The sequence below is a fragment of the Ochotona princeps genome, chromosome 3 (genome assembly GCF_030435755.1).
Source record: "Ochotona princeps isolate mOchPri1 chromosome 3, mOchPri1.hap1, whole genome shotgun sequence".
Taxonomy (NCBI): domain Eukaryota; kingdom Metazoa; phylum Chordata; class Mammalia; order Lagomorpha; family Ochotonidae; genus Ochotona; species Ochotona princeps.
Genome location: NC_080834.1, coordinates 102,636,639 through 102,649,324, shown reverse-complemented (window position 1 = coordinate 102,649,324; position 12,686 = coordinate 102,636,639). Strand labels below are relative to the sequence as shown.

Sequence of the window (12,686 nt, the reverse complement as noted above, 5' to 3'; positions counted from 1 at the left end):
TGCCGGGTCCGGAGCAGACCAGCCCCTAGTCTCCAGTGCCCTGGGCAGCCATCATACTGTGAATTTATTACCTTAGCAGAATAAACATTATAAAAATTGTCTAGCATGTTTAGCAGATGTGTAAACTTATAAATAGTTTACTTATAATGATTTTCTAAGACCAAGAAAACATTACTGAATTATTAAAATACCTATAGAAGGTCAGGAAATAGTTTCACAGCAAAAAGCATGAAGCATAGTAGGTTATCTAAGTCTTGTTTGTAATATAAGGTTTACCAGTTTTTCATTAAAGTTTCCTGGCCCAAAATAGGAAAGTAAATTTATCAGAAGTCACTGAAACTGTGACTTGGAAGTTAAGCATTATATTCATAAACCTTGTTTTTTGAATGGAGACTACAGAATATTCAAATGTTTATTAAGCATTTATTATGTGTAACATCCTTTAAGGATATTAGGATGCTCAGAAATATGGTATGTATTTCAAGAAATTTAGACAGAATAGAATATAAAGCTCTCATATTATCCATTTCTTAATAAGACTTACCACAGCATGCAGTTAATTATGTTTATTTTTTTAAAACCCATTTATTATACTTTGGTGTATTAGGAATTATTCTCGGTATGTTGATGTAAAGATGGCCCAGCAGTTAAGACAACTGTGTCCCATGTGAGAGTACCTGGGTTCGGATGCCGGCTTTGGCTTCTGACTCCAGCTTCCTACTAATGCAGACCTGGGGTGACAGGGGTAACTCAAGTAGTCGGGTCCTTGCTTCCACCGTGGGAGACTTGGATTGCCTTCTTTATTCTGGCTTCTGCTTGGTGCAGGGCCGGCAGCAGAGAACAGGGGAGCCAATCACTAGATGGAGGCGTGTGCTTTCTGTCTCTTGCTGTCTCTCTCTCTCTCCAATAAACAAAATTAGAGAAATAGATCAGGGAGCAGAATATATGTATTATTATCTTCCTGTTTTCCAGTGAGGAAACTGCAGCACAGAGATTAATTTATTCAGCACAGGTAACCGCAGTCCATCAGGCTCACCTCTGGGCCGGTACACTGCACCACGTGTTGTTTATTTCTCTCCTCTAGTTGGAGATGTAAGCACCTTGAACACAGAGCCCTAATGTGGCATTCTCCTTGCTGTCTACCTCCTATTAGCACAGTGCTTGGCTTAGATATGTACTAGATTAAACAACAAAATGCCAGTAAAACAGACATTTTTTTTTAAAGATTTATTCATTTTATTACAGCCAGATATACAGAGAGGAGGAGAGACAGAGAGGAAGATCTTCTGTCTGATGATTCACTCCCCAAGTGAGCCGCAACAGGCTGATGCGCGCAGATCCGAAGCCGGGAACCTGGAACCTCTTCCGGGTCTCCCACGCGGGTGCAGTGTCCCAATGCATTGGGCCGTCCTCGACTGCTTTCCCAGGCCACAAGCAGGGAGCTGGATGGGAAGTGGAGCTGCCGGGATTAGAACCGGCGCCCATATGGGATCCCGGGGCTTTCAAGGCGAGGACTTTAGCCGCTAGGCCATGCTGCCGGGCCCAGACATTTTTTTAATGTAATTAAACAACAGAGAAATGATGCTTGTGGCTGAGAAATAAAAGTGAGTATTATAGACCTCAAAACAGCCTCAGTCTCCTCCAGGCTGGCCATTGTTCCTCCAGTCCCAGGTCTCTGCAAAGTGGTATTGGTCTAGCCAAGAATCTCCTTGATCTGGGCTGGTGAGGAAGGAACAGAGAACAGCAGAATTCGGTCTTACCTGATGACATGGTGGGTAGCACTAAATGCTTTCAGAGTGTGTGAGTGGAAGCTACTGGGCCCCCCTTCCTTCTCCCTGACCGCTTGAAAGGTTCTCCTCTCACATTCTTTCTGTTCCCTCTGCATGTGTCTGTCATTGGCCCGTACGGCTTGTCTTTGTGACATCCCGTTCGCTCATCTAAGCAATGAATGAGTTTAGTTGCTGTAAAGTTTGCAGATTCCTCCTCCCCTGTTTTCTGGTAACACCCCCACTTGTTCCTCAGAGTCCTCAACAGACCCATGTCGTTGTCATTTGGGCCTTTGAGCTCTTTTATAATTAACTAAGATATTTGTAGGAAGGATTGAAATGAAACATTCATGAAAAAGAAAATGGTGAGCCTATGGACAGAGCAGTAGTTCCATCCAGCCGAGCCAACCAAATGAGAGAAGATGCCTTTTCTGACAAACAGGCTTATTAGTTCATAGCAACCTCGATGCTCGCAGGCCTGCTAAGTGAGACGTGGGGGAGTTTACTGGTGACTCAGTGCTTCCCAGCAGTCTTGGCTGCCTTGGAAGGACTGGGTGTTGCTGTGACCGAGGCTGAGGGGACCACCTCAGAATATGACCACCTGAATCCTTTAGATGTCTGCTGAATTCAGTCTGGCACAGATACACAGGCTTAGAACTTGAAATAATGACAAGATCACAGTTTAGCCCTTAAATCCATGTGGCTATCCTACAGAGTTGATTGAACAACATGATCTTTCTTTTTAATTCCCCTTCAGGTTTCTCATATGAAAAAGATCCCCGGTTGTACTTTGATGACACTTGTGTTGTGCCTGAGAGACTGGAAGGTAAGCTTGGCCCCCAACCAGAGTTCATTGCTAGGTTGAGAGTTAGAGATGCCATGGTAGCTCGGGCAGTTTTGTTAAGGTAACGTGATCAAGTCAGCATGAACAAACTCCTTTTTATCCAAATCACGTGAGCAACTGAGGACTAAATTACTGTGTATGTATCTTTGTCCCAAACAGGCAAAGTCAAACAGGAGCCGACCATGTATCGGGAGGGGCCCCCTTACCAGAGAAGAGGGTCCCTTCAGCTGTGGCAGTTCCTGGTCACTCTTCTTGATGACCCAGCCAATGCCCACTTCATTGCCTGGACAGGCCGAGGCATGGAATTTAAGCTGATTGAACCCGAAGAGGTAAGCAATAGATGCTCAACTCAGTTTTAATCTGTTGGTGATGATATTTGTTGTTCAGATTTCCACTAAGGCCTTTCACATACCTCCTCCTTCTCATTCACGTTCTATCTGGGCCAGTGGGTTTGACAGGACCTTTCCTATAAATAGAACAGTCTGCAAACCATGTTCAGGCAGAGTTCTCCACTAAAGGATACATGGAAACTATTTTTAACACTTGAAGATTCCACATATGTCGTAACTTACATCTGAGGTTACATGAGCATATTGTATGATATTTTGGTGTATATATAGTATCGCAGAATGGAACTGCCCTACTGAGTATTTCAAATGGCTCTAACTTGGAGAAATATAAATGCTCTGAGATGAGTCAGTCTTAGTAGATTTTTAAGAGGATGTTTTATGGCAAAGCAGCAGCTTGAGAGGGCAAAAACCTACATTGTCTTTTATTTACTTATGTTTTAAACTTCTATTATCTTAACAGAAAAACAAAACACAATTCCTGTCTTTTTGCCCTGAATCATTGGCAGAAAGGTCTTTGGACAGAACCAGTACCATTCCTTCAGTGAGGAAGACAACACTGTAGACTCCCTGTCCTGAATATTGTGTAGCAAAGTAAATGAGATCAGGTTCTCAGTTTGAGCGTCCTGTAAAGGAGGGTGATTATTAATTTGTGTATGATTTAGAATTTAGAAGTGATAACTAGCAAAGAAATAACTGTCTGGAAGACTGATCCATGCTTCTTCTAGTTACCAGTACTTGGGAACAGGGGTTAAACCAGCAGAGAAATGGGGGTCTCTTCGGGTTGGATCCATAGTCTCTGTGGAAACCACAGTCTCACACAGCCTAGAGCAATAACCTTGGTGGGCGCTGCTGTTGAGTTAACCCCAGGGCTCAGTGTAGCACACCACAGGGATAAGTCAGCAAGGGGGGTTAGCAGCAGAAGAGAAGAGCCTGGTACTGGGCTTGAAAGAGGGATATGGACTGCCAGGTGAGACGAGAGGAGAATGAAGGGCTGGGAACGTGAGAAGGATCTTGATGGATGGGAGAACAAAGCAGGCCTGGTCCCGGGCAGTCTTAGGTGATATTCACGTGGTGTTCCATGTCTTCCATTCACCCACAAGAATAGAGACGTGTCAACATCTAATACCGTTAGATGCTTTCTGTCAGGCTCCGTCTCCCTGCAGACCCACTGTTTGCACTGTGTTGTTCCAAGCATTCCTTTCTGGTTAAGCCATGTAGAAAGGGAGCCCTGTTGGAGATGGACGGCCCTCCTGCAGAGTCAGCTGTCCCCAAACCAGTCCTGCTCTCCTCCTCACTGCTTTCCTTAAAATGCAGCCTGCTTTCTGGTGAGGCCTGAGAAAAGCATGTCGCCTGCACCCATGGAGGTTTTGTGAGAGAAAGTAGGTCCTTCGAGTGGGCAGCCCTTATTGATTTATCTTGTTTCACAAACAGGAGCTTTTATTACTTTATTGCCACTGCCTCGGGCCTCAACACATGCTGTCCAGCTGCAGGTAAACCTGGTTATGACCCTTTGTCAAGCTGTTATTGAATCTTCTGCTCTCCCACAAGTGGCAAGGAAAATGATGAACAGATGGCAGAGGGCCTTGGCTTTCTTACTTAATAAAGAAACTAATATTAATCCAGAACACTCGTAAATGCCAAGTGGCAAAGTCACGTGAGAGGCCTGTGGTGGCCTTGGGCCGCTGTCGTTGATTGGGCAGATTTGTTTCTTCAGGAAGCTCTGCCTCCTTCCACCCTACTTAAAGTCCTGGAGCATTCCAGAAGCTCCAAATGTTCCATTCTCTGCCTGGATTTCCTGTGTGCACTTTGGCCTCAGGAAAGGCAGTATTTGTTGTTGAATTGGCTCTGCCCTCCTCTACCCCTCCTCTCATTCCCCATTCCTTCTGTAACTGGGAGGGCCCTATTCTGGTTAATGTCAAGGAGATAACCAACTCGTGGAAAAAGCTGTAAGGAGTCGTCATGGGGGGAGCTTGAAGGGCGAAGCGGAGGAGGAAGCTGTTGGGGACGTAATTGTAGGCAGCTGTGTGGCTGAGTAGTGCACTCTGGGTAATTATCCATAATACCCATTACACTGTGCATGGAAATTGTGGTGTTAGAACTGCGTTTTGGCAGGCCCCCTAATCAAATGTCTTTTGATAGTCATCCAGCTTAGCACCCTCTCAATTATGACTGACTCGGCTTTAATCTGGAGCCATTTTCGTTGTGAATCTGCATTAATGAATATTTTGGGGGGTAGGGTTGTTTGTTGAACATGTGGCAGATAAGTGATGCCATGGGAAGGGTTGAAAGGATGGGCTGTTAGGCTGTTCCTTGTGCTTGTGGCCGCTCTCTGTTTAAAAGAGAAGAGGGAATGGGGGGAGGATTTTTAAACTCCCTCGGCCCTAGAAGTGTGTCCTACCAAAGTAACTGATAGGAGAGAAGAAGAAAAGAAAGAACTGGAAGCAATTTCTTGGCTCTGTCTCCATCCAAGAAGCGGGGCAGCCCTAATTTGCAGCTGCTGCAGAGCTATACTGCATCATATACTGCTGTAGAAGGAGCCACGTGGGGAGAGCCATCGAGTCACAGGGCTCTGGCCCGAGAGGATGAGTCAGTAACTATGGCTACCAGAGCTGCTTTGAAGTCTGTGCATATACAAAACCTCTCCAATACACTTGCATATGCAAGTGACAGCAAAGAGAGGTCGCCACTAAAATTGAAGAGTATTTGAGAATTGCTTTCTACTGCTGTGCATGGTAAAATGATGAGGCTAGGCTACTTTGAGATTTTCCTGTGTCACTTGCAGGAGACAGTAGTTAAAGACTAGGCTCACAGAGTCCTTTCTTCTGAATAAGGGTAGAGGGACACATGTGCTGACTCAGCAGGTTTCCTCTTGTACCAAGTTTGCATTGGTTTAAAATGTAAATCTACCTTTCCAATTTGTTTACTTTTTTTGCTTTGTTTTTCCTTCAGGGCAGTTTCAAAGGTAGAGTTGAAATGGGCACAGAATGGAGAAAGGAAGAGACTAGGGAGTCGTGGTCTGCACCAGGGGGCTGGGAAACCGATGAGTGGAATTAAACATTCACAGGGTTCCTTGCAAAGTAGAGTCATAGCTCCTGAATTGTTCTGAAGTAATTCGGACAGATGTGCTGTTACTCCTCAGATCATTTCTGGTATTCATTATAGGTCACTTTAGAATCCCAAACTCCAGCACTGTTGCTTTGATTCTGCTCAAGTATGGTTTAAGGAAATTTTCTGTGACATACTGTTGTCTCCCTATGTGCTACTCTGTGATAAACATTGGGTTTTCAAAAGATCAACAGAATGTGATTAATTCATTTTTCTTTAAGTTTTCAGATCTTACCCAAAATGTTAGAAACCTTTGAGAGAGTCCCACTTCTAGGGTTGTCCTTCTACTCCATTGACGTTCATCTTCATAAAGCAGCAATGTGGAAGCTGAGATACTTGAGAACAAAAATTGCTTGGATGCTCTGATAATTGAGTAGACTCTGTGCGGGAGTTTTCCTGTTCATAAGGTTTCTTTGCCCAAAGCTCTGATTACATCTCTCCATCACTGCACCTCAGGTGGACTGGGCTGGATATTATATGCTTCAGAACTGTGTGGGAAGCCCTGTTAATTTTTCATCAAGTGGATAATAGTGCTACATGCTTTAATGTCCATTCTGCAAGTCTGTTGGGAGCAGGGGATTGGATGGCAGCAAGCTGAAATGATCTGATTCCCCCATAGTCCGTGAGCAGCAATAAGTAAACATTTCCCAGCCCCTCTCCAATCTTATTAGAATTGAACTTTTGCTCTGCTGGCCCATTAGCAACTCACTAGTGTGTTTCTAATGTTTCAGGAATGACCATTCTAATTATTCCTTATTGACTGCTACAGAAACCATAGCACTTAATGGCAGCATGTTAATGGTCTATGAGTATTGGTCAATAATTCATATGTGGAGCTACGGTAGAGAGCCTGCATCCTCTGGGATGTTCGCCAAGCCCTCCTCAATCTTGAACTGCTAGGATTCTTCCTCCTGCAGATTTCACCTCCCAGTCACTGTAACTGAATCATCACCTTTGTATTGACTCATAGGCATTGACGGATTCAGTTATTTCCCTTCCAGGTCAGAGAAGTGATTCCTAAACCAGAGCATTCAGCTTACAGAACTGACTCTTGGGGTTGTAAGAAAGCCACGAGGCCGGGGTGGGGGGCATCTCCATTGCTGATTGCCTTTTGCTTGTCTCCTCAGGTTGCCCGGCGTTGGGGCATCCAGAAGAACCGGCCAGCCATGAACTACGACAAGCTGAGCCGATCTCTGCGCTATTACTACGAGAAGGGCATCATGCAGAAGGTGAGGCGTTGCTGGAGGCTCTCTGGCCAGTTTGGTGGCTTCCCAAGAATATACCCATTGCTTCTGTAATAAGGCTGCTTTGACTGGGAGAAACTGTTGGCCACGAAAGTGAGTCTGCGGTAGGAAAGTCTTTTTAATAAATAAACTGGAGAATCAAGTGAGAGATTAAGAGCACTTTTAACACTCTTAGGTACCTGGAAATCAGAAGGTACATGGAGAACCCACAATGGGGAAAACAGGCTCTTCTGTTTTATGTTAACTGCCTCTAATGGCGAAAATATCCAGAAGCTTCAGCCAATTGGTGTGTACAGAAAGGAGCACATGAAGGAACCAACTTGAAGATCTCTGCTCTGCTGAGAGCTTAACTAAAGTTTTCAGTGGGAAGCACCTAGACTTCCATGTCAACAGGGTTAGAGGAATAAGGAAATCTTACTTCTGTCTCAGAGCCTACAGAAACTGGAACTCAAGGTAAAGGCTTATTGCAATGGCAGCAGAGTCCACCTGAGACAGCAGGTTGCTCTTGAGACAACAGACGATAAAACATACTTGGAGGAACCAAGTACCAAAACCCTTACTGGGAACAGTAAAACCTTAAAACCCCACAGACAAGTAGAAGATGGGTATGGTAAATGTCTTGTTGCTCTTTCTTAGCCACCGTACACGATGCAATTCTAGCACTCCCTGAAGTCGACACTTCAACACATTCACACATTGAGGCAGGCTACACAATAGTAACCTATAACAAGGTGAACATGATGCAGGCGTATGGCTGAGAGCATCTTCACTGCAGCTAGATTGAGCTTCTCATAGGTCATGTGCCCTTCTTCCCCTGCTCCAGCACCACCACTGGAGAAAAAAAAAATAGATTCAGCAGCTTTTTTATGCTCTTCTGGATAAAAGCCAGTGTTTCATACTGGCTATAAGACTGTTCTCAGTCTGGCTGCCATCTAACTCCTGCTCATACTAAAGTTCTTTCACTAGCATGGCCACCCTTTCTCTTAATATGTGTTTGGCTAAGATTCCATGTCACAGTGGTGTAAGGTATGAAGCTTACTATCCAATGGAGTGACACCTTTAAACTGCTCCTTAGTCTACTTAAAAAGAAGAACATTCCTAATGCTTCCATTACCTGACCAGCCTCTGCTTGTTTTCTGCCTCTATAGTCACATTTGCGGGAACAGGATTTTGGCACCAAGAGCTGCTTATGATGCTATCATCCCATGTTAGAGTGGCAGTTCAAGCCCTGACTGCTCCGCTCCTGATCCAGCTCCCTGTTAATGCACCTAGGAGGCAGCAGAAGATGGCCCCAGTGTTTGGGTCCCTTCTACCCACTTGGGAGACCACCTGGATGGGGTTCTCGCCTCCTGGCATCAGCCTAGCCCATCCCTAGCCAATTGCCTTTAGAATAAATAATTTCCTTTTTAAATCACCTTTTTATATCAAGAATCTGGACTTCCTGGGTGGGTTAGGTGGTCCTCATTTCATTCGCTGCCCTTTTCTCTGTGTTATAAATTGCTCTGATACGTGGGTTTCTGCTGCAGGAGTAAGCTCCTTTGGTGCAAGACTAAGGTTTCAGTGCTCCATCCTTTTGAAAAAGAAGTATATTGGCAGAGTTATGCAACCATATCCAGAATCAATTTTAAAGTGTTTGAGTTCCAAGGGATGTTGGTGCAGACGCCCATGCCGTGATAACTCTTCTTGGAAGTGTGACCATACAATAAACTTTTAAGACCTATTGGGATAATTACCCTGCTGCCTCTGTAGCCAGCCACTGGAGCAACAGACTTCTGAAAACCCGCAATTTGGAAACAAAGCCACACTTCTTCTATTAAAAAGAGATTTTATAATTATGACAAAATGACTAACGGGCGAGAGTGAACTCAGCAATCCAGATCTTTCGGTCTGGGATGTTTATTTCTCAGTCATTTCAGTTGCTTTCCCTTGCCCCTGTGCAGATGCCTGGGCTCCAGTGGCCAGTGGTGTGGGCCCACTGGTACTGTTACGGAGCCACAAGCAGAGAGCAGGAGAACCTGTTGATGGGGCCGGCCTGTCAATTACCTGCTAAGGCCCTTCAAATCCTTAAGCCCTTCTGGTTTCTACTGTTGTAATGCATAAAATTCAAGTAAAGACAGACAGCAGTTCATTTAGCTTAGTAGAAGAATGCAGTAATTCAAAGTCACAGGTAAGCCAAAAAACAACGCTTACTTGGCTTTGGGGCATACTTAAAATTTCCACACAGGCTCTGTCTAATCCAGTTCCTGATGCTGCAAAATGCCAAGGCCATATCAAAAATGGTAAACTTGAGAAGTAACCGGACGTGGGACTTGTGTCTGGCACCTTGCATTCCCTGGAGCTTCTTGGGAACACCAAATATTAGACTCAACAGAACAAGGTCTCCCTTAGCTGTTGGAGCAAGACAGAAAGAGAGAAGATAGAAGATGTCCTTTGAAAAGGGCCTATCTGCTAGGAATTTGAAATTTAGTTGTCTTCTTTTTCCAACTGCCGAGCTGTGGTGTCAGCAAAACACTCAATGGGTAATAGGTCCACAAGATTTCTATGTGAATCTGAGTTGGATGGTAAGCTGCTAATAAACCACCTGTTGTCCCTGGCTGCCTAAGAGGTTGATCACTTAGAAATTATGTAGATGCTTCCCATGATCTCTGTGTCTTGTCCTAGCCAGGCCCTGTAAGATGTGATTTCTTTGGCAGGTGGCTGGAGAGCGATACGTCTACAAATTTGTCTGCGACCCAGACGCTCTGTTTTCCATGGCTTTCCCGGACAACCAGCGTCCCTTCCTGAAGGCGGAGTCCGAGTGCCACCTCAGTGAGGAGGACACCCTGCCGCTGACCCACTTTGAAGAAAACTCTGCTTACCTCCTGGATATGGAACGCTGCGGCAGCCTCCCCTACGCTGAAGGCTTTGCTTACTAAGTTTCTGAGTTGGCTGAGCAGCCAAACCCTAGAGCTAGCAGTTCCCATTCAGGCAAACGAGGGCAATGGTTTTGTTTGTGTTTTTGGCTGTTCCTGAAGCTTGCCCTTTGAGTATTATCTGAAGAACCCATGCCGTGTCTGGATCGACACCCTTCAATGAGACAGATCCCTTGGCAGGGCAGTAGGAACAGGGAACAGGGCTGAAAAGCTCCAAAGGCTGGTGCCTCCGCTCTGATTCTCATGAGGTTACTGGGAAGAGATCAGGAATGGAGCCTCCCTGCCATGGACAATATATGCAAAGCAATACCTTGTTCAGGTCAGTGCCCGCCGGACGGGACAGAGTGTGTGACAATCCGCCTCTATCACGGACTACTAAATGCCTTGACATAGAAGGGCTCTGATTTGCACAATTCATCAACAAAAGAAATCACAAACCCATAGAAGAGTAGGTAGCCTAAGTCGGGAGGCTTGAAGCATTCAGGGTTAGAAAGTGGATCTGAAAATTTGGAGAGCTCTTCTGGCTCCATCCAAAATGGGTCCCTTTGAGTCTGGAAAAACGGGGAAGGAGCCAGAGCAGCCATTAACCTACTCCATGGTTGTCAAATCAGAAAACCATTGCCGCTCTTGCGAACCATGTGGTCACTAAGCAGAGCACGCCCCCTTTCTCTTCCTAGTTATGTGGCTGAGCGTGGATGGCTTTCATTTTAGGAGAAGGACGATTTAACACTTTTGACAATATTTTGTTTTGCTTTGATTCAGGGGATTGTTTTGTTTTGGTGGTTGCTTTGGGAAAACAGTTTATAGACTGATTTTTCTAGTTTTGGTATTTAAAGCAAAAAGCAAAAACAAACAAAAAAAACAAAAAAAACAAACAAACTAACAAAAACAAACAAACAAAAAAACTCCACAGACCTTTTGGTAACTGAGCACTGCATCCTTTAGCCAGGGCTGTGCCAACTGAGGAAGACGCTGCAGCTTGAAAGGGCTTTGCTGGGGACTCTCCCTTAGCCACATCTAAGCCCACTTTGTTGCCTGCTCCGTGCTTTCTGCACCAGACAACCTGATGGAACATTTGCACCTGAGTTGTACATTTCTGATTGTGCGCAGAGTGGCCTGCGCACAAGCTCAATTCTTTGTGTATAGTTCCCCGTGTTCACTAACAACGCCCTCTCTGGAAAGCATATGTACATAATAACATGTCATGCCCTCCTGAAGCCTGGTCACGTGGTGGGAGCCCTGGAGACTTCCCTGGGCATGACTGATGACAATTTCCATTTCACTTGTTTATTTTGTTTTTCTTTTCCTTTCTGCCTTGGACTTTGAAATCCTATGACTCAGTAGGGTTTGAGACTTAACGTGTGACACTGACAGATGAAAACAGTGCTAGCATTCTAGTTTCTTGCGAACCTTTTTTTTTTTTACCTGTTTAAGTTTATTCTAATTACTGTATTATATCGCAGACGTTTTAAACAGCCAAGCTAAAGCTCTGTGAAAGTTGAGCCTGAGTAGAGGAAAAGTTGCTGGAATGGGGTGGTGCTTCACTGTCCGCGGGGTGGGTAGACAGCATAGCCAGGATGGCTGCTGCGCTCGGAGGTTCGGGGAGGAGCCAGCGCCGGCTGTGTGTGCGGGCCACGTGCTTCGGTTTCCTCTTGCAGTGCTGGAGCATTCCGTGGTCTCCACCAGGCCCCCTCCTGACCAACAGCATATTGGGAAAGAGGTTCCCATCGATAAGGGGTGCATTTTAAACTCTGAATACCTGATTTTTCCCCCCCTCTGCTGGAAGCTAATGAGCCCACAAAGGTGCCGCACCTCTAGCTTGGGCTGCAATTAGCATTGTACTCTCATCAAAGGACTCCCTCTAAACCATATTTAGAGCTTTCTAACCTACACATAGTCTGTATAGATGCATACGTTACCTCCAGCTATAGAGATTTATTTGTTGTAAATGCTGTATAGATTTGGTTTGCCTTCCTTTACTTAACCCTGGTTTGGGATTTTTTTTTTTTTTATGAACTTATGCTCTCTCAGCAAGTACGAAAATAACCCTCTGTAGTCTGGGCTACCCCCTCCCCGCTGTAACTATGTGGCCTGTGCTATTGTGGGACATAGGATGGCAACATTACCTTTGCATTCCCATTGGACTCATGCGCCTTTCAGATGGTTTCTGTTTCATTTCTGGGTCTTGGGGGATTCGTTGGTTTGTTTGCTTCTTTTCCAGAGTGTGGAAAGATACCAGTGCAGTTTAAATCAACTCGCCAGTTGATTTAAACTACTTTCCCCTCACCTCACCCCCGCGCAGGGCCGTATGCATCCTGCCAAGCTGCGTTATATTCTGTACTGTGTACAATAAAGAAGTTTGCTTTTCATTTCCCAAGTGCCTGAAATCCACCTCTTTCTGGTCCTCGCAGTCTAATTGTAAGGCGCTGCCTTCCTCTCCCCCCTCTCTACTGTTACCTGGAAAT

At 45.2% G+C, this 12,686-nt stretch overlaps 1 protein-coding gene across 4 annotated transcripts in view; it reads left to right on the top strand.

Moving 5' to 3' along the window:
* The window catches only part of ETV5 (ETS variant transcription factor 5), a 58,677-nt gene extending 47,577 nt beyond the window's left edge, over nt 1–11,100 (top strand). For all 4 annotated transcript variants that reach the window (XM_058662199.1, XM_058662198.1, XM_058662197.1 and 1 more), the window contains exons 10-13: nt 2,524–2,592; nt 2,770–2,939; nt 7,193–7,294; nt 10,003–11,100. In XM_058662199.1, coding sequence (XP_058518182.1) covers nt 2,524–2,592; nt 2,770–2,939; nt 7,193–7,294; nt 10,003–10,224 — 563 coding nt within the window. In that variant the 3' untranslated portion in view covers nt 10,225–11,100. The remainder of the gene's footprint in view (nt 1–2,523; nt 2,593–2,769; nt 2,940–7,192; nt 7,295–10,002) is intronic.
* Nucleotides 11,101–12,686: the final 1,586 nt, after the last annotated feature.